This window comes from Gadus chalcogrammus, chromosome 14 (assembly GCF_026213295.1).
Source record: "Gadus chalcogrammus isolate NIFS_2021 chromosome 14, NIFS_Gcha_1.0, whole genome shotgun sequence".
NCBI lineage: Eukaryota > Metazoa > Chordata > Actinopteri > Gadiformes > Gadidae > Gadus > Gadus chalcogrammus.
In genome coordinates, this window is record NC_079425.1 from 10,060,785 (window position 1) to 10,088,503 (window position 27,719).

Sequence of the window (27,719 nt, forward strand, 5' to 3'; positions counted from 1 at the left end):
CCTTTTTCCCCTCCCAGTGCATTACAATACAGTTCAATGCAGCTGAGAGTATCGAAACCATTCAATATCCAGAACATTAAAGGATAAAACTATACAAATGAAGATATATTTGTTCATGTAATCTATGATGATACCATATTATAAGAAAAAAAAAGTTAATAAATTGAGATTTTTTTTTATGAGAGATGTCACAGAATATTATAATTGGAGGAGTATGACCTGAATGCATTCTTTTAAAGTATTATTTGTACTTTATCGGAGAATAAATGATCATGAAAACAAGTAATGAGAAATATTTAATTATCACAAACGAATGTTGTAAATAAGCAGGAAACATTTTTGAGGTGATTCAAATGATAAAATGATAATTGGGCAAATACGGCTGTTTTATTGTTGGTTTTCTTGGTCCATTCTGCTCTAGGAATTATGCTATGTTATCATGTTAACTGCACTGTCTCCAACTTTGGATTCTAAGATATAGCCTGCAAACACTGGGGGAATAATTTAATATATTACGATTAGATGGTTGTTAACATATAAAGATCTAATAATAATATTTAAGTAGGCTTAACAAACAGATCACTTAAAACTAGCCATTGGATTCATTGGTTATATCGATCATAACCAAAATTATAATTACTATACAAAGAGGAATAATACTAAAAAGGTTTATATATATATATATATATATATATATATATATATATATATATATATATATATATATATATAACAGAACCCAGGAATCTATTCAGGAATGTTGCAATTTAGAGCCACAAAGTCTGTTACTTATGACTTGAGTCATACAGAACAATGATTCATTTTGAAAATATCCACTCAATTGTTTCAAATAAACCCCACCACATGTTGTAAACAGGTTTTTTTAAATGATTGTACAAACCAATTTTCTTACATCAGATCTGAACTACAATGGATACAGAATCAGGATCAAAACTGCTGTTGCTATTATGTTGAATAGGTCATGGTTGGAAGCGGGAGAAGAGCGTCCGTGGACCTTGTTCCAACACATTGTTCCCATTTAATTTTTGGGACACGCATAACTCTGCTCATTCAGTGGTCTGATAATATTCTGAAGGATCTATTGTTTAATTCTTACTTTTAATCTAGTATTATGTACCTCGATATCAATAATCAACATGCACAAACTCACATACAGAGAGAGGATAGCAAGATGGAATGAGATCGTTTGCGTGAGCGAGAGATCGAGAGAGAGAGAGATCGAGAGAGAGAGAGAGAGAGAGAGAGAGAGAGAGAGAGAGAGAGAGAGAGAGAGAGAGAGAGAGAGAGAGAGAGAGAGAGAGAGAGAGAGAATAAGTGGGGGCGCTTTTCTTAAACAGCATGTGCTACAGTCTCCTAAAATAGTGAATAAGGCTTTCTGTAATGCTGATTTGGAATTAATATATCCTAGGCCTACATATAGTTCTTCATAATAAACTCTAATGTAAATATTTCACTAATTTAAAATAATTGTGCATCTATCATACGCCCAGAATAAAACAACGCTGAATGGTCGGAGAATGGAACAGAGAATTACAAAATTAAAGATGTCCCAAAGATGACTGTTAGTAAACTGGGCAGCCCACGCCCATGGATATCGCTTGGCTTTGCGCGCAGGCGCATTGCCATTCCTGTCAAACATGGCTGTGCTTTTGAAGAAAGAAAAATGCTGAATTGTATTGGTATATTTCGGGAAAAACAGCAAACATGGCTAGATTCGCTGATTATTTTATTGTCGTGGGATATGATCAGGATAAATCTGGTAAGTGACACATCTGACCGCGCGACCACTGGTTACAAATTGTGCCTAACTGCTGTGGTTTATCCAGGCCGTCAGTGTGTTAGTGTTGATGACAGATAGCTCGGGATAGCCTAGCCATGCAGCTAAGGTTTTAGATATGAAACACCTTTTTGGGGCAGTGTCCTACTGCTTCTGAATATAAATAATAACAAAGTAAATAAAGCAATCACAGACCTTTCAAAAAGTAAGCGTTGTTATTCTGTACAATATCTTTTAGTTTGTTTCTTGAAACTTTTACGGATGAAGTGGAAAAGCTTTCACATCCTGTCCCTGTTGATGTGTGTCCCTGTCAAATTCATTCTTGGCGGGGAGCTAAGGTAAAGCTACACTACGACATGCTTAGGTCTCCTAGTATCTTATTTAATCGTCTTATTTCAATGCATAGGGGAACATAAACGTATTGTTCCTAAACATTGCCTCTCTGTCAGACAAATTGTTCAGGCTATGCTAGGCAGTGAAACGCCTGTTTTCCCTCCCATCTCTCTGTGTATACCTGCTACTATGCTATAATTGTATTGAACGTGTAACCCAAATGCCATCTACTGGGCTTGACTGCTAAACATTTTGTTGGTCTATTTATACTCTTTGTTGACATCAGCATTTGACCAGTTTTGTAATTGTTTTCTTGGAAGGAGCTGAACTTTTAGGGGATGGGCGTATACAGCTGCAAAAAGGCAGGCCCTGTTGTAGGATCCCCCCCCCCCTTCTCTATTTTCTGCATGAAAGTCATGAGTGTTGGAATGTGAAAACCCTCCAGCCATTACCCGAATACCATGCTCCATAGCTGACTGTGTATTGTGTATTTTCGAAGAGTATTTCAATGAAGAGTTCACATTATGCATTTATCATTCGTCTACTTCTTCCAAATCAAATCAAATCAGATTGCAGACAAAAAAAAATTATCCGAGTCAGTACAGTTTAGCCATACTTGTATCTTACAATTCATTAATTCATTATTACACTGACTTAAAGCGCAATTTGAAAAATTATCAATGCTTCGGTGAAAATCGAAACATGGGTTTAAAAAGAGAACACTGTCTGACTTCTCTTTGCGATCACAAGCCGAATGTTAGTCATAATGGGATGTATGTTTGCATCAGTTCTTAGCATCATTTCCCGAAACCAGCAGAAACACAATGTCCCGACCTCATTATTATAGATTCAGTAAAATCTCATTCAAACAAAATAACCATGATTGCAATGCTTTGCAAACTGTAAAAGTGCAAAGAAGCATTCCAAGATTAAATATCTTCAGCAGTTGTTTTACTGAGTCGACAGTCTCCATAGCTGAACAGTTTTATAACAAGGGATAGCTCTAAAGCTATAAGAAATTTGCACTTGTCAATAGTTATTATTTTACACATCAGTTGTATAGTTCTTAAAATAGACTTCGGTCAACCTGGGTATTCCTGTATGCCAGTAGTCTGTCTAGACAACATGTGATTTCTATACCTTGATCAATAAATCAAACAAGGATCCTTGCAGAAATCTTCAGGCCACTTGTATACCACCTGTATACTAAAGATTTAATTTCCACTACCTTCACCCACAACGCATTCCTCACTACGGCTGGATAATTCCTCAAGGAAAACATTGTAAAATGCTTGCCTAATACTAACATGTCTTTCAAAGGACTGACTTTTTTACCTGCCTCTGTCAAGGAACAGGAAATGCATACGTTTTTGTAAAATTAATTTGAATAATTTTATATAGAAAGTCTAACCCTGTCCTATAAAATGAGAAAGATGACAAAATAATGTTGAAATAGGTGTGATATTGTGGTAAGACTGCTTCTGTTAGAGTCACATATAGGTCTCTGGCTTGTATACTTGGCTTAATAGAAGGCATGTCATCAACTGAATATGCTATCAATAAGAAATGTATCAATATCCTACCAAATGTACTGACTATTGTAGAAATCCAGTCCTATGGGCACAGTTCAGTGAGTTAAATTTGACACTTCCTACCTGATAGAAAAGCCTGGAATTGCAGATTGTATTGTATTTCACAGCATCTTGCTAGAGTTCTGCATGAGAAACACTTGCTCTTTGGACTTATAACATACATAAACTATGAAATTATTGTGGTGATTCCATGCAGGCAAGGCTGTTTATCTTGTAGTGGTATATTGTTTTGGCTCATTGGTGAGGGGCTATACAGTCTCTGCCCGCACCAAGTAATATGTGTGTGATTGGAGAGGTATTTGTCCTGGTGCCTTACTCAAACAATTTATCGGGTGGATCTCATCATTTTGGAATGCATTTCAAGGACATGCTGCCCAATGTTACTCTGTGACTTTATGGTTGGGTATTTCTGGTCTTGACAGTGACTAAGAGAAAGTGTTATGTAACACAAAAAGTCCTGTTGGATTCATAAAGGCTGGAGGTTTGCAGGGAACAGGAGTAAATACTTCCTCATGCAGTTTTAGCTGTTTTTTTATGCAAGGCTTGGACTACTTTGAGATACACATACGGCAAACATTGAGTTTTTGTCTTTAATGTTAACACAATTTGGACACAAATGTAGCCTTCTCTTAGCGACCTATCCAGTCCTCCAATGATGAAACCTTACCTGTAGCTAGGTTCTTGATGAATAAGTACTGTTATATTGGTAAGGTCATTTTTTTCAAAAGCAAAGTGTTGTTAGGTACCGTAAAAAAGAAGATAAAAAGTAAAATGTAGGGATTTTCTTATTCCTTTCGATTGGGAGCCGCTTTCTGTTTAGCTGACTTCCTGTCATGAGCCACCTGGACCACAATGGGGAAGTTCCTTTCTGTTCTACAGTGTTGTATGTCACATTCGCACGCAAATTCCCTGACATTATGATGTAGCTTGAAAATGAAATGCTTATGTGACATTGTGAATGTTTGTTGATTTAATCCGTTCAATTATTTGTCAGACGAGTAAAAAGGGAAAGTATTGTATATCTAAAACAGGGAATAACCGCAACCAATTATTTTGATTGTTAAACCACATGTCATACACGTAAGTACCGGGTTGAATCAGGTCTATGTTTTAGCATTTATGGAAATAATGCCATTTATTTTCTGAGCCTGTGATGAGCAAAACTGATTCAGCATTGCGATACGTGTGGTATGGCATTTCGCAGCTCAAATTGCCTTGGCCAGCAGCTTTGTTTTATTTTATCCAATGTGGGTATGAGCCCCTATATGTTTCTTCCTCTGCAGTGGCATTTAATGGCTTGCTCGACTGAGATTTTTTTTATATCCCACATTTGCTTGTCTCTGATATCATTATGCAAATAATGACTATCTATTGCTTCCTGGTAGTTTTTCCTAAGCTCTCTTACAGTATCAAGCAATAAACAGATTTCATGACTCTTAACAACATTTGGTGTCACTTTGGTAGGTCTTTCGGCGAGATTGTTGAAAAAAGTAGAAATTACTCCAATTGTATCCACAACTAGGCTGAGACAAGTTGGGGGTTGATGTGACGTAAACAGATAGATTGTTGTACAAAGGCGGCCTTGGCCATACATGGTAAAAAAGGCTTTTCTGATTTATAGAACTACCTAATGACAAGACAAGTTTGGAAGATATACTGTTCAGTGTTTTTCTAGAGGAGAAACATCTGTTCTAATCAGGAAAGCCTAACAACCTTCTATTGTAGGTTGTGTCTGACTGAAGACAATGCAAATAATGCTAGAAATGAACTACTTGGATGTTTTTGGGTGCAAATACTTTTTGATCATTCTCCAAATGCACATTTGTCTTAGCTCATGGCATTCATCTGTTATTAAAACTAGACATGCAGGCCAGATAATATTGCAACAGATCAATTTAATTTAGACAAAGGTTTTCAAGGTGGTCTATTGAATATGATCGTTTCACACTGGGGAATTCTCAACATTTAAAAAATGGGAATTGGTATATAAATCATTTAAATATATTACAAGCATAATTTGTTAACTTTTCTAATGACTTAAACATTTTCATGACAAGCCTTCTAAAAAAAAAAGAAGGCTTGTGAAAGAAACTGGTGGTGTTCGTGCTACATGTTCGAACAACATCACAGGTGCCTTTTGACACTCGGGTCTAATGAATGTGAATGAGGTGTCATAGTGATTCAATGGAAATATGCGCTGAGGCTGTTTATCTGTAAAGGATGAGCACAAAGTCAGTAAGAATAATAAGATGTATTAACCTTTTGACCTTAAAACCTGTATGTTGTCTGACTTGACCCACTTGCATACGTTCAGATTGGTGAAATTACTTGGTAATCATATTGATAGAATATATATTTTTTTGTAATCAGTTGTCGTATTGACCGCTGCACTTCCGGGCTAACACTTCTGGTCACCACTTCTTGTAATACTATCATCATTTTGAAATCATTATTTTTCATGATATAAATAACCTTCTCAAAAACTGGTTCAGCTAGAATACGGTTACTTTAGGGCTACCCACAATGGAGTTGGTACAAAGGAATATAAGGTTCTAGTTAAAGTTCTAAAGGCTAATGACTTTGTTTATGGTTTGGTTTCGTTGTTTCGACATCTGCTTTGTGTTTTTATGACTTACTTTCTTGTAGACTTGTAACCTTTTCTATTGAGCCAGTCAATCCTAACATATGGTGAGGATAAGCTGATTTTAGCATTTTATACAGTTGTCTTTATGTATGTTTACTTTCTCCATTAACTTTAAGGTCCCATGAAATGCCACCAGGTGTGAGTGTGATTAGCCTTACAAGCCGTTTTGGAAATCTGTCTCTTATGACATCACAAGTGGGAATATCCGCCTAGATGTGTGACGGATAGATGAGCAACGTTTGCGAGGCTAATCACACTGGAACCTGGTGGCATGTCATGGGACCTTTAAACGTCTTACATGAAATGTGTGATTTGGTCTTTAATCAGTAAATATTAACGTATGTTTTTATTCATTTTTGGAATCCTTCCACCATAGTTGCTATTGAAAGTTGAAATTACAAAGGTCCGGATTGTATTACCCTGTCCAACAGCACTGTTTATTATTGTGATAATTATAATAATTTTTATTTTTAGTCTTCTGAAACAATTACTTTTCTTGATATATAGCATAGTCTTATGGAATGTAAGGAATCTGGTGATGTCCTTCATTTTGGAAATATTCATTGCATAAACATTTGAACTTGATGGACATGCAAGCATGTGATGTGTGTTGAAGGCAAACAAATTGTGAGATGGACTTTAACCCTGCCACTTAGCAGTACCCAAATTGTACGACACATGAACTGCACTTCATTTCATTTGAACAATGTAGCTGCCGCCGGCAAACCCATTCAAACAAGCACCATGAACATTCAGAAAGAAAAAGAGCTCAATATATTAAAGCCATTTTTGACAGCTGCGTTGAGCCAGATAGCAAAGGAAAGCTACGCTATGGTTGCCCACTTAGTTTGATCAGGGTGATGAGGTAGAACAGTTGAAACTGCTTTTTATTAGGGCTTTGACTTTTGACCAAAAATCATATTTGAAGTTTGTCTGTTTATTAATATTAATATTCGAATATTTATTCATAAAATGTTGACCATTAAATGCCTTCAGTAAGACCTGGGTTGGGCTTTGCAAGGTTTCTTTACCGCGTTGCTATGGTTACCGGTCTTGTGTGTTCCAACGCAAGGCCGGTAAACGACATGATAAAATTGCTTAAGATACAGCAATTCCAACTATGAAACACAAAGTAATTAATGCAGGAGAACGAATGTTTCACATGGTGACGTGGGCTGACGTGACGGGTGTCTCCGTTTCAATTCAATTCAAAAAGCTTTATGGCAGGACAATTGATGCATTATTGATCTTTATTTTACACCTGATTGAAGTATGTTTCCTTTCCCTACGAGAGTTTTTAAAACAAAAAATATTTAAAAAAGAAATATATATATATATATATATATATATATAGGGCGGGGCCCTATTGTTGTAAAGTAATCAGGGCCGAATTTCGGTTCCTGAAATGCAAAAAGCACATCAGAGTGGTGAGTGAGTAGGATAGATTATACATTGGAATATAAGAGGGCGAGGAGGCTACAGTATAGGTTAATGAGAGAGAGAGTATGCTTCAGTATACGTCACAGCGAAAGAGAGAGCACCCCACTGCATCCCAGCTGATCATGACGTGGAGGGGCTCTCCATTGCCCCTAATGGCAATGGAGAGCCCAAAAAAAGTCAATGCAATGCTTGCTGTAATAGTTGTGATGTGAAATGCAAAGCTGGCCATGCAAACACCTCCAAGATTAGGAAACAACTGCTCAAACGCAACATATATTTTAAAGGAGAGGAGTGTACCATATTTGATATAAATGTTTGTTTGGTACCTATATCGGTCGAAATGTGACCAGTACCCACCCTACCGGTAACCATAATGTTGCGTGAATCTGGACATTTTTCATTTACTTGTATTGGCAGACTTGTCGGATAGTCCACTGGTGAACATGAAAATCCAATCGTCGTAAACTTGTGGATGAGGTTGTAATGAGATTTTTAGAGAGGATATGATTTATTTGGAGCTCCAGCTCTTACAAATATTTGTTTAGATGAAATGAGAATCTTACTGAAAAAAAGCCAGACAAGAAAGCTGAGGAAGTTAGCAGGAAATGGATCGTTAACTTAAATGAGCAATGAGAAGGATATCTCAAAACCACTTTTTAGTAGTATTAATTTTGTTGTTTTATTAAATTAGAAAAATATATAATTTACGTAATTTTTTCTCTCATATCCCACACAGGAGAATAAAAACATTTATTTAATTGAATGCATGATTTACATCTTACAATAATTTAGGCATGAAGTCATACTGTAAGACAATACAGCACATTGTGCAACAATTTGTGTCCTGGTATTGATATTCTGTTTATTATGTTGTTATGATATTTTTTTTTTTTTCTATTAACTTCTATAAACAAAATTTCAGTTTCTCATAAGTCCTTCAAATTAATTGGAATTGTTTTGCTGAGTCAGCCATATGTGGCCTTGGGTGATTTGTGTGTGTTTTATTAAGAGAATTGTGTCAATCCGGAAGATGGCAAGTTTTGATTTTGGTTACAAGGTTGAGGCTCCCCCCAAGATAAGGTCAGGGTCCAACTGTGTCAGCAGCACTGATTCTGAAGCACTGAGCAGCGTTAGTTCAACAACCCTGGGATTCTGCCTCAGATGGAGCGGGGGAGGGGGGAGGACAACCAGCGAAATAAATTTGGAACTTCACTCTAGATAAAGTCCCCTGTAATCTGCTTTGTGTTTTCTGTCTATGTTCAGTGTTGGATTAAGCATCTTGAATCCATCCAATAATTGTTCATTTTTTTATTGAGTGAGATCTGCTGATGCATTGCGCATTCATTATTGGAACCAATGGCTGTTCTTCTGGTTCTTGGATAGATTTAACTTCCAATTTAACCCCCATGATTTTCTCTACCCTTAATAACTCAAGTTACTCTTATTAAAGAGTTTGAGTGAACGTGCCTGATGAATGCATCAGTTACATTCTACAGGGTGTCCGCGCATCCTTAAAAAGTCTTAAATTCATGTTTCTAAATTTAAGGCCTTAAAAAGTCTTACATTTGTGACAAATGTCACAGGCTGGTCTTAAATACTGTAACTCAAGGTCTTAAATTTGTCGGTGCAGGACTATTTATTTATTTATTTTCTCTGGGAGCTTTTCAGGAAGGACATGTAGAGAGGCTTCTTTCTTGATAGCTGCATATATAAACGATTATTTGCGTGCTTGCTAGCTAATCTGCGACAATGGGTAGGTGCAAATTCAAGGACAGTTGGCTGGAAGACGTCAGTTTCCGAAGTTGGCTTGCGTCTATTGCCAACTCCCACCATCGCGTGTTTTAGGTCTTAAATTTCATTCAAGTTGGTATGAAAAAGCTCTTAAAAAGTCTTAAATTTGAATTGCTGAAACCTGCAGATACCCTGTTCTAGGTAAATGCTCAGGGGGGCACTATGATGTGGCTATGGGTGCCTTCTTGAGCCCAACCGATAAAGGATTTTGAAGGCCGATACCGATACAAATATTTGGTAATTTAAAAATCCTATATTCCGATATATCGGTCGATATATATTTAAAAAAGAAGTTCCAGAAACGTGTAACAAAACATGAAAACAGATTTACCTAACATTTGTTATTTGTAGTTATTGATGCATCCTCACTAAAATAATTAGGTAATGCAGTTTAAAAATAGAGATTTTATTGTATTATTGCCAGAAAAGAACATCCAAATATATTAAAGTTCTGATACATAAAATGTATAAAAATACCAACTTAAGATATGAAGCTCAAAGTCCTTTGAACAGAAACACAATAACCAAATATATATATATATATTTTTAAATATTAATTAATCAGCCATTAAATGCTGATACCGATAGTTTGGAAAATGCGGATAATAGGCAGATAATATCGGCCCGCCGATAAATCGGTCGGGCTCAACTGCTCAAGTGCCTTCACAACTGAAGCGTTGGCTGGTTCCAGTCCCTGGAACGTTTCCTGCACAGGATGGTTTGTTTGGGGTAGTGTGAATCCTCATTCATATTACGGTGCAGACCAGACCAAAAACCCTGGTCCGGTCTTGGTCCACTTCCAAGTGATCTCTGGTTCGGTTTGCTTTAGGTGTGAACGTGATCCTACCTAACTACGGGGAAGCAAACCAAAAAAGATTGTAGATTGGTTCAATGTACACATTTGCCGCAAGCTCAAAAAGTAAAAAACATATTGTGTCATGCCAGTCATGGTCAGATGTGGTGCAATCAGAAGGGGCACTAATCTAAATATAGTTGGACGACTACATAAAGATATTAGTAAATGATTGCATGCTGTCACTCACAAAAACACTGATTTTTTTTAATTATTCAGTGAGCACAAAAAGTTGTTCCATTTTGACTGTCCGCAAGAAGCCAACAATGTTTGGTTCTCCTACCAAAGTCCAGGGTGAACGCTAACTGAACCAAATGAAAATGCAAGAAGTATCAACTTCACATCTGAAATATACGAGCCTACCTAACTATCTAGCTAGAATTAGTGGAGTCTCTGTATGTCTGTCCTTCGATTTTTTCGACAACCGATCATCCAATCGACAACGCGTGTGAATTGCTTAGGTCCGTACAAAGATCAGGAGAATCAATGCTGCGCTGTCATGGTTGTGGCCTATATATATATCTTTGGGCCCAAATTGCCCCAGAGAAAATATTTTAGGCAGGTAATTGCTATAGAAGCAACGTTTTGATTCTCAATCTAGGACGCAGGATATTTACGTTTATTTTGGATTATACATCGCTACCACTCTGTTGAGTACTCTGAAAATGGCAGCGTTTCGCCATAAAAAAAATCCCTTGATACAGTCTAATGAACAAGCCCTACTGTGTTGTGCCGACTTGCTTCCTTCCAGCTGAACCATGTACCATTTAAAAACATGTTGTCCCAGTTGTCCTGTGAGACAACATGTTAATTTTTGCCTGAGGTGTTAAAGCAGAGACAACAGTGTCTCTGCTTTTTTCCGCATTTTAAATGCTGAAACGGTTCAATTGGTTAGAAAACCAAGTGCTTTGTGGAAGAAGTCCACAAAGCCAAGTCAATAGCTTTCGGATCGACTCTTGGTCCGAGTTGGACTCTGTTGTCGTAAAGCAGGTCGCACACCTGTCGAGCTATGGAGCCCTGAGGGTTGTTGCTAGGGTGGTTGTCAACTCTGGGCCTTTGCACCTTAACTGCCTAAACATCGAGTAGGGGCCGGTGCCAAAAGTTTAAATGGATTCACTGTTATTAAAGTAAATTTCTTGCAAGTCCATTGATGTCCATTTGTTTTCCTCCCTAGGTTCAGAAGAGGGATGTGGAAAGATTATTCAGCGCTTCCCTAAGAAGGACTGGGAGGGCACAGCGTTTCCTCAGGGTGTGGAGATGGTGAGTAATGGCATCCTATCAACTCAATACAATTCAAACATTCTGAAATGTTTTCAGAATGCCCATTACCCTCACCAATTCCCATCCTACTGTGGTCATTGTATTTATCACATAAACCAATTGATTGTTAGACAGATTTTGCTATCAGTATGAATCATGAATCCTGCCTAGTGCCTAACCTCACAAGAACCATCTTTGACCACTTCCTTTGTGATATGTGATAACTGGACAACAGCGTCTCTGTAGTGCAGTGTTTGCGCAGTACTATCGTGGTTAATTGTCTTCATCTTCCTGTCTGCCAGCACTACCAACTTCCTCCGCTGTAAATGCTTCGGTATGACTCTGTAACGGATAGAACAGAACGTTTCCTACTTTGTAACCAAGTTCTAAAACAATACTTGTTTTTGATTTGATGTTTGAGTTTAATTGAGCAATGATCTTTTAAGTGAGTTGTTTTTTGGGTGTTTTTTGTTTAACATGGAATGAGCTTTTGGCCCCCCCAAAGCCTTCCAGTATTTCAAAGACACATGTTTGTCCTTCAGAGCATGTGGATCAGATATTGGCATTTCCTGTTTCAAAAATATTTTGAACGATTGTTTATTCAAAAGTAAATTTTATCCTCTTCTGACTTCTCTAATTGGGAAAACCAATTTTTTTGCTTCGTTCCTTCCCCTATCTCTTTACCACTGCCCTGGCTGTCTTTATCTTCCTAATAAGGAATGTGAGGTCTCATTTAGTACCCTATTTTCTCTCATTTGTTTGACTTGGGGTGAGGGTCCATGACAGGGGGTCTATTACTTTAATGAAGATAGAAAACAGTGTATATCTTCTTAATTGTATCTCAAGAAAACTGCCTGTTGAGGTCAGATATAACAGGGTACAGTTGTGCTAGTCTTTAGAGCAGCATAACAGTTCCTCTCCACTTGATATCTTGGATTGATTGGAGGAATATTTCAACCTAATCTGGTCAAGTATTAGTAATGTGGATATGATGGCCAAGGAGACTGAGGTGTTAATTTTAAATGTGTTCGTATACAATAGGGTTATTTAAAATTGAATTGTATTAGCTTAAGTTCTGTTTCCCCTATCTCTTAACCACTTTTTTATTCTATCTATAAAAAAATAGATTTTAATAATATTGACAGATTTGCAAAGCACTTTACCGCTTGACCATTTTTGAGTCACTCCATACCTTTACAGCGTATTTGGCTTTGGCATATTTTTGTCAAATGATAGTTAAATAGAAACGAATTGGCCTAAATTTAAACAAAAATGTAAGTTAAAGGGAGTTTGAAGATCTTACAAAGCCAACTTGTTACATCATTTGGTTACAATCTCCATTCTCCAAAACTGGTAGGTGCAACAGACCGAATTCATGCTGGGGTGAGAATCCAAGGTCTTTTTACGTCATCGAATGATATGTCTATTGAGGTCGACAGATTGCCTAGGAGACCGATTGCTTTCCACTAATGACCATTTTGTTCATTACCGTAGCAATATTTTTGAGACGGTTGTGGAGTAGGAATGTTTCATTGCATGTTTTTATTGGATGATGAATGAAAATCGATTTTGTGGGTTGTTTTATGGCATTTAGGAAAAAAAATCAACATATTTTCTTTCCAGGGTTCTGTTTTTGTAGTGGTTAGCAAGTTAAGTGAATGTCGACCCATACTGTACTATCGACCCCTACTGTACTTTAACCAATGCTCGAGTTTCCCCTCTCAACCACTGTTTACTATGATGCGGTACCAAACCTACGACCATTCTGTATGGGTCGAGCTAGGGAAAGAACTGATGCGCACTGGAATGTGAACAACAAAAATAACAGCAAACATGCAAGTTCTTTCTGCCATGCCTTTACTATGCAGCGTAAAAATGCCACTGAGGCATGCTTGATGTTTTTTTAAGGGCCTCAATGATGCCTTGTCAATTGAAGGAGTATTATGAAAGTTTGATGACACACTGCAATTCTTAGCTGTCTCATCTCTGTCTATAAGGCTTATTGTGGTGTCGCCACACAGTAATTCTTTTAGAAGTTTTGATGTGGAGCCAGCCTCTGTTAAATATAGAAATGCCTGGCGTGAAGCCAAATCTTTCTGCTTAGTGTTTGCAGATGTTTTGGCGGGCCGGTGTAACTGTTGGCCTGTGTGTCCCTGTGGGTTTGTTCTGTATGCCTTCGGCTGGGAAGATCCTCAGGCATACATTCTTGCATGTGTCAAGCTGAAAATGAATTGAGATATATTACCCTACACACCGATGCACAGAATGTACTTACCATTGATGGAGTATGTTTTTTGGTTTTATGATTTATAATGAACAACAACCCCTCATTTCCTTTGTTTCAATTTTTGTTGAATGATTGCTCTGGGATCAAACAATATGCGCATGAAAAATAAAGAATATGTGAACACTTGCTTCATAAAGTAAAGAAGTTATTTAAGGAAACTATAGAATTAGGATAGGGACTTCCTGAAATGTGCCTACTAAGTGGCATACGACAACCTTTTGATGTGACAAATGACCAAGTATTCCATCTTGGAAGGGTTTAATGAAGATACGCCATAGTGTTTAAGAGACCCACTAAGCAGTCTGTGTTTTGGCTTTGTTTTGGGTTGGTATGTAAACCATTATTTTCTCCACTCCACAAAGAAATGACTCATTTACAAACACTAAGGGATACATCAGTAGAAAAAAAGCAGTTGGCGGTCACAACAGACCCCCAGCGAACTAAATAATCACAGATGAAGAATGCACCAAGAACAGCATTTACAACCAGCCAGGAAAAATGTGTTTCCAATCTTTCCAGGCAAGTGACGATTATATGAACACGCTAGACTCTTGTCTGCCATGGAGAGGTTTTAGAGGTCAATACATTCCTCCTGTACTTTATGAGTAGGGCTTTCAAGGGCTAAGGCGAAGGAGGAGTTCATCACACATCACACACATCATGAAAGGTCTATGTAACTGTTTCATTAGGTATATAGAAAAACTGAAAAAAAAAACTAAAATGATGATATTATGTCTGCTATAAAGCTTACATCTTGAGGATTATCTTATTTAAACAGGTGATACTTACACAATGTATGCAACGCTAGCCATTGAGTAAATTCTGCCTATATATAACAAACATGGAGGTCACCTAGGGATGGGAGTCGAGAACCGGTTCCGTTGTACAACTTGTTCCAAATTGTCAGATCCAACAGATCCATATGCCTCCGGGCTTATTACTTCCTTTTAGCGATTCCAGCAACTACGGGTTCAAACGTGTATTCAAGAAAAGGAGTACTCCTCAAGCCAATCATAAACGATTACATGTGATGTCGTTAAGTAAAGATGTACAACCACAAAACAAATACAACTTAAATCAAAATTAGGATATGTTTAATTTAGAGGAAACTATCGCAGAGGTTTAGAAACATAGATTAAAAAACTCTTACAAATACAAACAAGTGCTAAGAGCCTGTTTGCTGAGATTTGGACCGTGTATTTGATTCTTTTAGGGGTGTTTACTGCATCCCTATTCTCGACTCAGCAACCGTCGGTTACAGAGGGTGATTATCCGATGTCACAGATGTGACATCGGATAAAAAAGTTCAACATCAGGATAGAGCCTGCAGACATTGTGCTTGCAGACTCATTCTTCATGTCTTTAATAAGGTTGGGTCAATATTTTTCAGCTTGTCAATTCAGTTAACAAATTATTAGTCAAAATAAAGTCTGCAGCATAACGGAATTAAACCTCCCCTAAGATGTTAAAAGGAATCTGCCCATGCCTTTTAGAGGACTGGAAAATGAATTAGGCCAAAATTAACACAATTATAATGAGCTGATTTACTGAATCTGTGTGTGATAACAGTCTATGCCTACGTTGTGCATTTCTTACAAATAACAAAGTAATGATATCTATATAAAAGCCTATCTTGGTTTAAACAATAAATGCTCTTAAACAGTAAACTCTTGAACCCTAACCCTTGTTTTTGTTACATTATAAAATATGGACAAATGTAATGATTCAGTCATCTGTGAAAAAATGGTTAATGATTTCCATCTATCATGTTCATATTGTTTTCTGTCTTTAGTTTTTGCATTGCCTTAGTTAATGTCCACATTCAAATACATTTTTCATTGGTTATCGCATTCTTGCATGCCATTTTTTTTTTTTTTTTTTTGGGATTTATTTAATATTATATTTAGTACTATATCCTGAAGAAAAAGATTTTGAAAGTCCATCATTGTCCATTTTAAGACCTAACCCTCTTTGTGGTATGTGTATGACATTATAATAGCAACACACTACCATTTATTTATCTGCTTACCATCAGATAACAAGGTAACCCAATGCTATGGTGTACTTATCCTGGTTTTAATGAAATTTAATATATGCACAATTATCTCTAACCTTACCCTTAAACAAATAGCTCCCTTAGGATTAACCTCCACGGATGAATTTGACCCAATTTGACGAGACTGTAAACATTCGTGTAATTTCTCTTGTCAAGAACTGTCCTTTTAAACTCTGCTTTTCTGAAATCCCTGCTGTAATGAGGAACATAGCATGTACTTCCAGGAAGGATGCATGAGGTATTCAAAAAATGTGTTTGGGTGTTGGAGTTGAGTGGGTATGAAGGAATTGCCTGTGAGTGTCATCTCCGCAGACTAAACGGCAAACTTCCAAACATGGCTTATTATGAAGTCAACTACTTTGTCTCGTTTTCTTGACTTTGGCCTAAAATGAAAGCGAAACATTGTTTGGCTCTTGCCTGCAATATTGTGTCTAGCTAGGTTCAAATTCAGTCTAGTTCAGGATGAATTCCATGCACCATGTTTTGTGGCTGTTGAGTTTAGCCATGCTTATTTTGGCCGGACAAAATTGGTATTGAAGTCTGTATCTTATTGCAGTGTTAATCATTGATCATTGATGTCAAAGTAGGTTTTCTTTGCCAGACAACAGGCCTAGGAGGTGAAGGGTGTGTGTGATGTGATTGTATGTTTGGGTACAGTCCCCGGAGTGACTATGGACCAGACATGTCCCAATGCACGTCCTTCTCATGGTGTTTGTGCATTCCAAATACCAGGATGCAGGCCTTGCCTTGCGGGGGGGATAATAGGGCCATCTGTTTGTCAGGAAGATCCACACATGATGAATCGCTGCTAGCTTTGCTGCTGAAGATAAACAATCCTGGAAGCAGACTCAAAACCGTCTCTCAGTCTAAACTTTCCGTGCTGTGAGCTGAAGAAGAGTGAGCTCACAAGGCTGTGGAAATACACAGGGAGGATGAGACCAAGCTCTCTCTCTGTTTCGTTTAGCATGAAAATGTTTTCTTTTAATCCGTTTTGTGTTGTTGGAGGCTGACCTTTTTCTCTCACACTCTCCACACACAAACAGGTTGTTTTTTCCTGGTGTGTCTTCACAACATGTGACGGTACCAAAACGGAAATGATTCACAGTAGCGCTACCACAGTTACCAGGAGTCTAAACAAACCTCAACAATGACAGTGACCAAGGGCCACCTCTCTTCCTGAACCAAAAACATCCAGTGGTGGATCAGAGCCAGAAGCCGGTGGGGGAGTCGGCCTGAGATTTGGCCCCTTGGCCAAGCTCTTCTCAGTACCCCCCTTGTACGCTGCACACTTCCTCCTCGTATCACAGCTGGTAGTTCCTGAGAGAGCCACACTACCTGGCTATTGGTCGGTGCCACCCGTACTAGAGAAATAGTGCTGACTGCCTCGTATTCCAGGTCCAATGGCTGCTGACATGCCGTGCATTCCTTCCTGTGCTAGATGACGCCTTCTTTAAGCATGTGTTTGGAATGCCAAGACTGCTCTTTTTGACACCGCCTGCCAATAACTCATGCTTTTGTAATAATAATAATAATACATTTTATTTAGAGGCGCCTTTCAAGACACCCAAGGTCACCTTACAGAGCATATAGTCATCATTCAAAACTATGTAAAACAGACTAGGAATAAAAGGAAAACAGAGGTTAAACATGAAGAATAATAATAATTAATAACACTCAAAGACGCCTAAAGTGAAGGGGGGACCTCACTAACCACCACCAATATGTAGCACCCACTTGGGTGATGCACGGCAGCCAATCGGTGCCAGAACGCTCACTACACACCAGCTTGAGGTGGAGAGTTAGGGAGTTGTACATCGCCGTCTGTCCCAAGGGGGGACTGGATGAGGGGGTCTTTAGCAGTAAATGAGTGAAACCTTTTTTCTCCCTTCACAAAAACTGTTCCACATGTTTATAATAGTATCCATGTTGTTGCTGTGATATATCACTGTACATACCTGCATATCAGTTGTATGAGTCTTGGCTCATACGACGTTGGCTACTTGGACAGGATCATGTTTTTATCTGATAATTACATTTTTTACAGTGTACTTATGCTTGCTTTTATCCAGATCTGAGCTTATCTGCCATCAGATGCCCTAACCTATCAGATGATGCTAACATACAAAGTCTGATCTGTGAGACTACCGACACAGTACCGTTAACCATACTCTCTCAACAATCATATAGAAAACAACTGAAAAGGTTACCATGGTGGGTTCATATGTGCAGTAGAGAAGGCGAAGACCAGAGTTCTAAAAGAAGGGGACTCTCCTTGGTTGGGCCTGGCCTCATCCACAGCATTGGAGGAAGCACCTGTTAGAGGGCCTTGTCATTATCAGCCATCACTAAAGCCATCTAAAGGCCAGGCAGTGTGACGCAGGGCTGCTATTGTGCTTGTTTTCGACCCCAGGAGAAGACTGTTTACCCTCCCGCTTCGCATTTGTTTGTTTTTGTTTTTGTCTTCATGTATGAAGTACATTTTTACATATTTTTGTTGATTTGTTAGAACAAACGTTGAGAGTGACAGAGTTGTTGCTTTAGGCAAGGGGTTGGTAGAACGTGTCGCAGGCAGGACGTCCCGCAAAAGGTATGCAGCGATAATCGCTGTGTTTGTTTACAACACATCGAACGTCACAGGTGAGGCTTGATACTGCATAACGCTTGCTCTTTTCCAGTGATACCAATACTGCATTTGACAGAAGAATGGAGAGCAGAAAGCAGTTTGAACACAAAATACATGCCAGAAGAGAAAAGTATCAAGCAGCTAAACACCGTGCTCCAAGTCAGGCGGCAGTCACATGATGGAAACGTCATTAACACGTCAGCAACATGCCCACGCTCACTTGTTGTGAATAATCCAGAGCTCTCGGATTCTCCGGACTTTACACTAGGTGCCTGGGCGGTTAAACTCCGGGTAAAATCTGGATAATATCCGGACAGAGAATGTCGGGCTTACGATGCATGTGTGAAAGGGCTTTAAGCGTTTGGGCTATAAGAACAATAAAGGAAGGAAATTGGGCAATGATTATTGGATCCGAAAATTGAGGGTTGCCTGTTATCAGCCTTTACCTCTTTAAATGTTCAATCCCCACTGGGACCATAGAGGAAATGCAGTAATCTTAATTTAGTGTTAGAAGCTCTAAGATGTGAGCCAGAATTGAAATGAATCTGACAGTAGATTTATATAAGAAAAGGAATGTGTAATTCCCCAAAGGGACCTTTTTTATTTCCCCTTTTCATGCATTTCAGAATGTAATCGATTGCATATGTTGGGTTGCCGCATGTTCTTAATTTATTTTGTGTTCTAAAATAAACCCGTATTGGCCCCCAAGTGTAGAAAACTTCCCTAAGGACTTCACTGATGTGGTTAGTTTAGCGGTGTTGTCTGTTTCAGCATGACTATGGTTGGCACATCATTTTAAGACATCAAAATGTTTGCAACAGCTCCCCAAAGTTAAGAGTTAATTCTCTCTCTCTCTCTCTCTCTCTCTCTCTCTCTCTCTCTCTCTCTCTCTTTCTCTCTCTCTCTCTCTCTCTCTCTCTCTCTCTCTCTCTCTCTCTCTCTCTCTCTCTCTTCCCCCCCCCCCCTATACTATAGAGAGAGAATATATATATATAGGCATGGGAGACATTCTGATGGATTAAAGTGTTCCTTTGTAAACAGCTAAAAATATCCCTGAAATGAACCATATAGCGTTGCATAATAGATCAGCCCTTTGAACTACAACAGCATTGTGGAAGAAAGCTCTGGTGTGTGGAGTAGAAGTCATCTGAACACGCCACCTCCACTTAAGGCTCCACGTGTAGATGGAGCCCAGACCATCTGAATGGATTCAAATCCTTCTCCACTTTGACCGATTGTTCAACCCTTCTTTACTCCGTTTACATCAGAGATTCAATGAGTCATGAGATGGTTGTGTTGTGTTGTTATGCAGACTCTTTGGGGCTGTCTTGTTCTGTTGTTTGTATCATTCTGTCCTTGAAGATGTGTGTGTGCGTGTGCGTGTGGCGGTGCGTGCATGTGAACGCACCCACTTAGCACTCCTGTTTTCCTCACTTCCTCCTCGGCTCACTATGAATAGATTAGAGGACCTAGCGCAACTCAAGACACTTCCTAGTGCAAATCTCCGCATGGCCCTGGCTGCAGCCGAGGAAGTCGAAACGACCCCTGTCTCTTGTGTCGTGTCCATCCGCTTCTCCTCTGGAGCTGATAACGCTGGACACTCGGACACCGGCTGCATACACCGGTGACCCTCTCAGCCCCCTCTAACCCCCTCCTCACCCCCCTCCTCAACACCTCTCACTCTTCTATTGTGTTGTCTTCCTTAGCACGCGTCTCCACACATTGGCTGATGGCTTTAGGAGGAAGGCAAATCAGGAGGATCATGGGAAAATGAGGCTGGCAGTGCACACTGTAGCTACGGTTAACACACACACATCTGTTGCTGTGTTTCCCTGAGCCCAGTGTCTGGGAAATCAGTTTACTTTCAGAAAGCCTGGAATTTTTTTTAAAGACGGCTCTTTGTTTTTTATACTTATTTTTATTATCGTTATGCTTTAACTATTTGGACATTATCAAAATCAAATCTAACAATTATATTTTTTGTCCAGTGTCCATTACAACCAAGTCACTTTTTTGATTGTCTGACGTGTTCATGATTTATTGTTTAAAATCCAGGAATTCAGGCTAATCTATGATGGGGGAAGAAAACTGAGACTGTTTTCTTGGAGCTATTCCACAAGCAGGAATGCTGTGCATTCCAATCAGTTGAGATAGTAGTGTTTTCCCATTAGCCTGCCCTTTTTTTCTTCTTTTTTTTTACTCAAACACATTGGTCTTGCATCATCCATGTTTAAAGTAGTTTTCTTTTTTACCGTGATCCTATTTTCTATATTTTCTCCAGATAATGGCCCATGCTCATTTCAATTAGGGCAAACTCAATTTATCAATCCCTCTTGAACCATGCTGTAAAAAGGCACTTTTATCCCGTTGCCCCTTAACTAATGTAAATTCTGCAACACAATTTCCCAAATCTGTAGTCTTTAAATAAGCAATGATTGAAGAGATGTGGTGCATTCACATGTTTCATCAGGCTATGTGCAATGTTTTGCATTTGTGAATTTGTGAATTCTAACAAAACTTCTTGTTTTAGCCAATTCACTCCCAAGAAAAGGTGTAGTTTCGACTGAAATTGATAGATAGGCATGGTTGCCTCAACATATTGAAACCAAAAAAAGTCCATGGTTGCGTTTGAAAAATGCTTTTGCAGCACTGCACCAATTCAAAAATATTGCTCCTAGCTAAAGAATAAAGTATTATGAATTATAATGGTACGAAGAAGAGACTTTTATGATGCGTATTCTTGGAGGGGTGTGTGTGTGTGTGTGTGTGTGTGTGTGTGTGTGTGTGTGCGTGTGCGCGTGCGCGTGCGCATCGATTCTAAATGTTCCAAGTCTAACGGCAAATTGCAATGCATGTATAATTACACAGCCTTGGCCATTGGAGCCATGGACTGGCTTTAATAGAGGTTTGTCTACCCTTGCCCCCTCCTTTGCTTCCCTGTTGTGATTCCTCACCGGTCAGGCAGCGTGTCTTGTGTCACATATAGACAGTGGATAGCAAGGTCGGTGTAGGGGATTCATGCCTCACCAAAGCACATGATGAGGCAAGATTGGTTGCAGAGCAGTGATATGTCACAGGCACGCCCATCCCAATAGGCCATGGATATCAGGACACCCCCGACATACCTTCCCTGGTGCCATTGTCACTTGACTGGGATCTAAAATTAGAGGTAGCACTTTCTTTAACTCCAATATGACTCAGCTGTGTGTGTGTGTGTGTGTGTGTGTGTGTGTGTGTGTGTGTGTGTGTGTGTGTGTGTGTGTGTGTGTGTGTGTGTGTGTGTGTGTGTGTGTGTGTGTGTGTGTGTGTGTGTGTGTGTGTTGTCCGTGCACGTGCATTTCAGTGTACGTGCTTGACGGGGCGTGCTTATCTGTGTCAACTTTCTGTAGGTGCTTTTGCAATATCAATGTCAATACGCGAAGCCCAGCACCTGTTGCACCGCAATTCATCGGTATAGGATGGCATTTAGCAACTCAATAGGAGTTTGTTCTTTCTTTCCTCTGGTAGTATTCTGTACGGCTATGCTACTTGAACTTGTGCTGTCTGGAGGTCTACCCAGCTGAATACCTCAATCAAATGCTTTTCTGGCAACGAGTGTACGTAGCGGGAGACCAACCGCACGCGCCAGTGGCAGCATAGCTTGTTACTACTAAAGCACGTTGATAGACTGGCTTTTAAAAACACGTATTACTGTTTGGCAGACTGCAGCGGCCTGCTCTTTTCGAAAGACTGTTGCTTTTGCCGTTCTGTCTGTAGTCACTTCTAGCATTCAAATATTTCTCACCTCTTTTTTTACACTTTCTTTCCTGACACAAAAAGTTAAATGTCTCCTAGGAAAAACATCTAGCCCTTTGTTTGAGGATGTTATTTAATAGGCCAAGTATTTTCTTCAATTTTGAATACATAGAATAAATAAAAATGGCTGTGAAACAAATTCTGAAATTGATTGAATTGCAATGAATTAAAAGTCAATATAAATGTATAAAGGAGTCCATATAAATACATTTTCATCAAGAAGTATGCATCTTAATGTAATTTATCTGTAATATCATCTTATTTATTACAGGGGACATTGATTACATAATTCAACCTTTATTTCCCAAATCTTCCATATTTTATATTCAAATCAGTTGGGAATGGTTATTGTCACAAATATATGTCTGAATAGACCAGAAGCCGAATAATTTCTAGTGGATGGAAGGACAGTATGCTACATGGTGCGTGCTACACATGGACATGGACCATGAAACATGCGATTACTATTTTCTAGATTCACCTGTGTTTGTCCTACAATGATATTAACCATAAAAATGAATCTTTGCTTGCTCATGTTTTTTTTTTTTTGGCTCACTTGCACGCACAGGAAAACTGACACAGACAGGCAATTACGCCTCTGTGATTTCCCCTGTTTTTATAAAGGGTTTTTGATTGAAGTCATTCTGTTGAATGCCAATTTCTTACTGAGTGCGCCATACTTGTGTTATTTCTATTTCTGCTTTCTTTGATCTCCCTGAGGACATTCCATAGGGGACAAAACAGTACTAATCTGGGTTGGACTCCAGTCTTTAACTAGCCTTTTGGTGTATGTGATGTATCACTTTGTATCACCAGTTTTCTTACCTTGAACCCTTCTCTTTTTTTTGTAACAAAGTAAACAAATATCCTTTTGTTCGGTTAGTGTAGTTTCACAAATTACCAGGCCCCCCCATTTTTTTTTTCAGTTTTATACTGCAACTTACTAGCAACCTACTGTAACTAGTGGGCTAGAAGCACATCCAATCAGTACCATTATCCATGTTGATTAAGGGATACAGTTCTGGCTGACCACATTACATGTGCTGATATTATTTCTCTAGAAGCTGCACATGCGTCACTGTTTTTCAATATTCTCATTAAATGAGATTGAATGATTGAATATTTTAGGCTTATGTGTACATTCCTAATATATTTGAATATACAGTACTACAGGATTTAGAAGCCATCCAGATCGCAGCCATCTTCAGCTATTATAAACAATTTGGGATTCAACTGCATGATGACCATCACTTGACCTAAAATGGACTTTTGATCCCTTTCAATTATTACTGGCACAAAGTCTTTCTGGTCTCTCTCTCTTTTTATTGATCCAGCTGTGTATTTGATTATCTTTGTCTTTTTGGCCCATGAAAAAGACAGTACTTTTCCATTGCTCTTGTAATGGGAAGTCTTTTGCTTGTGCACAGACATGATAGTTGGCTCTATTCATCAGACACTATGGAATGGTCTTATGCTTGATGAGTTCAAGGAAAACAATTATGTGGTATTTCCCATTGTGATGGCCGGACGCAGTAGCTAGACCACTGAAACAGGACATCCTGTCAACATGCCTCATCGTGTCATCAGTAGTATGCTAGCTCACATATTCGTTTTTAACTCTAACTGGTGGAATACCCTATAGGGACTTGTTTATCCCTGTTTAAAAATGCCTTTGTTCACAACGTTGAGTTGACCTGCCTGCGACCTCCCTTCAGCCTCTAACTGTGTGAGTGCTTGTGTTGGCTTTTGTCTTTCACACATTTCTGATGCGATGTATATTGTGTTTTTTTTTTGCAGTTCTGCCAGCCAGGAGGTTGGAGGCTATCCAGGGAGAGGAGAGCACCCACGTTCTTCACAGTTGTGCTGACTGATATCGAATCTGACCGGCACTACTGCTCCTGTCTCACTTTCTTTGAGGCTGAAGTAAATCTACAGGTAAAAAGCAAGCACATTGGTATAGGCCTTCATCCATTGCATTACGCTTCAATAGGCTATTTACCATTGTTAAAAGATCTACAACCAACGACTTCGATTGGGGAAAACTTTGTAACGCTATAAATGTAGCTAACGTTTACACACGGGCGCAGATCCCAAAAATAGCTACTAACCCTTATTGAAGAAACTGTGATTTAACATTTGGCTGAGAAAAATACTCTGGATGTGTGTGTATGAGCCATAGAACTTTAACTGATGGATTGTACACCGTAGCACGATGCTTACAATCTCTCTGTAAAGGGAGGTGGTGGCAGATCGTGCAGACATTAATCGTTCACAATCTAAAATCGTTATAACGCACACCCCTACAATCTTGAATATGAAATGTGCTTTACACTATGGCGTTACACTATTAGTTTCCGGGAAGCATAATCCTCTCTCAGATGTGAAACATCTAAATAAACTGATGCCCAGAACGGGCCCCAGACATCAGCTCACCATGTGGCGTTAAACTATAAGTGTCCAAGAATTATAACCCTCTCTCAGACACCACCATCAACATCAACCACTGCCAAGACAGAGCTTGAAACATCCACACACACTTTGGCTTTATACTGTAAGTGTCCAAGAAGTCTAACCCTCTCTCAGACGCAAACATCAACACCAACCACTGCCCAGGAAGTGTGCCTTTTTCGTGATGTCAAAGAGTATACTTAAATTGATTACAACTTCATAATAAAGAACGCCACCTGTGTACGGATTAGGGTACAATGTTCAGAAACTGGTAAGAAGAGACTGGCAAAAACAATGGCGTAGTTTACAACGTTGAGGTCATATTTCCGATTTTGTGTTCAATGCCCCTTTGAAGAGCCACTGTTTCAGATGGAATTTGAACACTGTGATAAAGAAGAGTTTTAGGAAAGAGGGGGTGTGTGTTATCCCTATGTTTACGACCCATGCCGACTTTATGATACTCTTTATTAATACCGTTGTTGTGTAACGTTACGTTATAATATGCAATGTTGTATATGAAATCAGCCACCCACCGTAGCATTTTATTATAGGAGTCCGGGAAGCCTGACCCTCACTCGGACACAGACATTAAATAAAGCGCTGCTCAGTCGGACCTACACCATCCACACACACCATAGGATTTTACCCATTTTTTCTCTAAATTGGGGACTTATTTCAGTAACAGTGGTTAAATGGCATAGATTACTATGTTCAAGGTCATATAAGACAAATTACAAGACAATAAACATTATGTTTTAAACCAAAATCATTTGGTTTTGGGTTCAATCATTTTGACCGGTTACCTTGTCATTATGGTTCACCAAATGCTAGCGGCTAAATTTTCATTGTCAAATTCATAAAGATTCTGTGACCCTTGCGTAGTGTCTGTTAAATTGTGCTCCTTTTGGAACAACGGGACTAGTTGAACAACACCAATTGTATTTTCTGTTTGTTCTTTGTGTTATGGTTATTTTTGTTGTGGTCATTTTTGTTAGTGATTTTTGTTGTGGTTCTACATTTTGTTTTGTTTCAGTTAATTTGGTCTCTTGGGGTATATGGGTATATTATATTTTGGATTAGACATGCCACAAGACATTGAATGGTTTTAATGGAATGGTAGGAGTCAACAATAAACTTGACTCCGAAATTAAGAGACCATTCCACTGTTTGCCCCCACGCGGGGATTTTTCCATAGCTGAAAAAAACGAAATGTCAAATGGTTAACATAAACAACTGACCAATTGCTAACTTTTATTCTTCTCTCTGGCCACTTTTGTTGCTTCATTGCAGATTGAAAGTTACTCAGGAATCTGGTCATTTTGCCACCGAAACTTGAATTTGTTTGTTATATTCCCCTGGGGGAATGGAGGGAAAGTTCATTGTATTGTAAATCCTATTATATTGAGGCTGATTTGACTTTATTTAAAACATTGCCTGATCCTCCTTTGCACTATAAAGTAATGTAATAAAACAAAGTAAAAGTAAAAACAGAAGGATCTCTTAAAAAGGACACATGGGTCGAAGGGGGTTGGTTAGAATGTTTAACACAATAATGCAATGATCGAACCAAATACCCTTTATGTGACACGATGCTCTCTCTAAACAAAGGCCTTACCCCCTATACCGGTGTGTATTGAAGAGCTAAATCTAGCCCTCTCCCTTACTGGTATCCGTGTAAAAATAAATAGAATAAGCACCCAAAATCATCCAGTGATTCAGCACGTAGCTCCAACTTTAATGAGAAAACGTGAGGAGGCTGATTAAGTTGGCTCTCTCTCCTCTAAAACAAACAATGTCCTAATCTACCAACGTGGATTCCAGAGAGCTCAGACGTGTGGTAGAGGAATGTATTTTCTCTCATAATTCAACAAAATCCTAAGAATAATGGTGAAGGTGGAGTCCCGTCTGAATGGGGATATTCTGATCCTGTGCAATTTGGTTCTGTGACGTTGCGAAGCCCCCATGGCATATTTTCATTGCCTGAAGAAATATACTGATTGTGATAAGGGCTTCTGCGAGTAATGAGCCCTAGGGGGTAGGTATCTTTGGTGTGCCAGACAAGGCTTGTGGATCCACAGTAGAGGCAATTTGAACCAGACTGAGACAGTAGGCATGTATGCCAGGAATGTGTATAATGAATGGACTGTTGGTTAAGGTATTAATGTTGAAACGTGGGCTACTTTCCATGACACTGTGTTACCATCCCTACAATCAAAGCTTTTTTTGATTTTGATTTTTGTACAGGGGTCAAAGGCAATCGATGGGGATGGGGATGAAGACGAAGAGGAAGATGGCATGGTTCAGCCGGCTCAAGTATTTGCACCAAAAAGTCTCATCCTTGTCTCCAGGCTGGATTTTCCAGAAATATTCCGGGTAAGAGGACCCCACCTCATTAAAGGTTGATTAAAACATAGTTTCCCCCCCCTCTGTCGTTCCAATGCAATACATCACATTGTTGGCATATCTCTTCAATCGTCTGGCAAATGTTTCCTCTTGTGTTACTTATTTTGCCTAATGCGAATGTTTGAGATTATCCCTGACTAGATGTTACAGTTATGCCAGAAATGGCTGAGCATAGTTGGTGTGTTTGTGCTTGCTGCATCTGTAGCACATCAAGGATTCTTGTATATGACACGATTCAGAATCAGGTCACATATTTAACTACTTAAACATGGAAATGTTGGACAAATTTCCCCCTATTATAAAAAGAAAGCAAACTATTAATATTATAAACTATGTAGGTTTTTTTATGGAGTTTATTTTTTTTATTATTGTTATATCAGTACATTGTTGAAGAAA

The 27,719-nt window shown here is 38.9% G+C and overlaps 1 protein-coding gene across 1 annotated transcript; it reads left to right on the plus strand.

Moving 5' to 3' along the window:
- Positions 1-1,630: 1,630 nt before the first annotated feature.
- LOC130404067 (myotubularin-related protein 13-like) lies at positions 1,631-27,685 on the plus strand. Its single transcript, XM_056608670.1, has 4 exons — positions 1,631-1,780; positions 11,626-11,711; positions 24,270-24,407; positions 27,165-27,685. The coding sequence occupies exons 1-4, from the start codon at positions 1,726-1,728 to the stop codon at positions 27,321-27,323; spliced, it is 438 nt and encodes a 145-aa protein (XP_056464645.1). The 5' UTR covers positions 1,631-1,725; the 3' UTR covers positions 27,324-27,685.
- Positions 27,686-27,719: the final 34 nt, after the last annotated feature.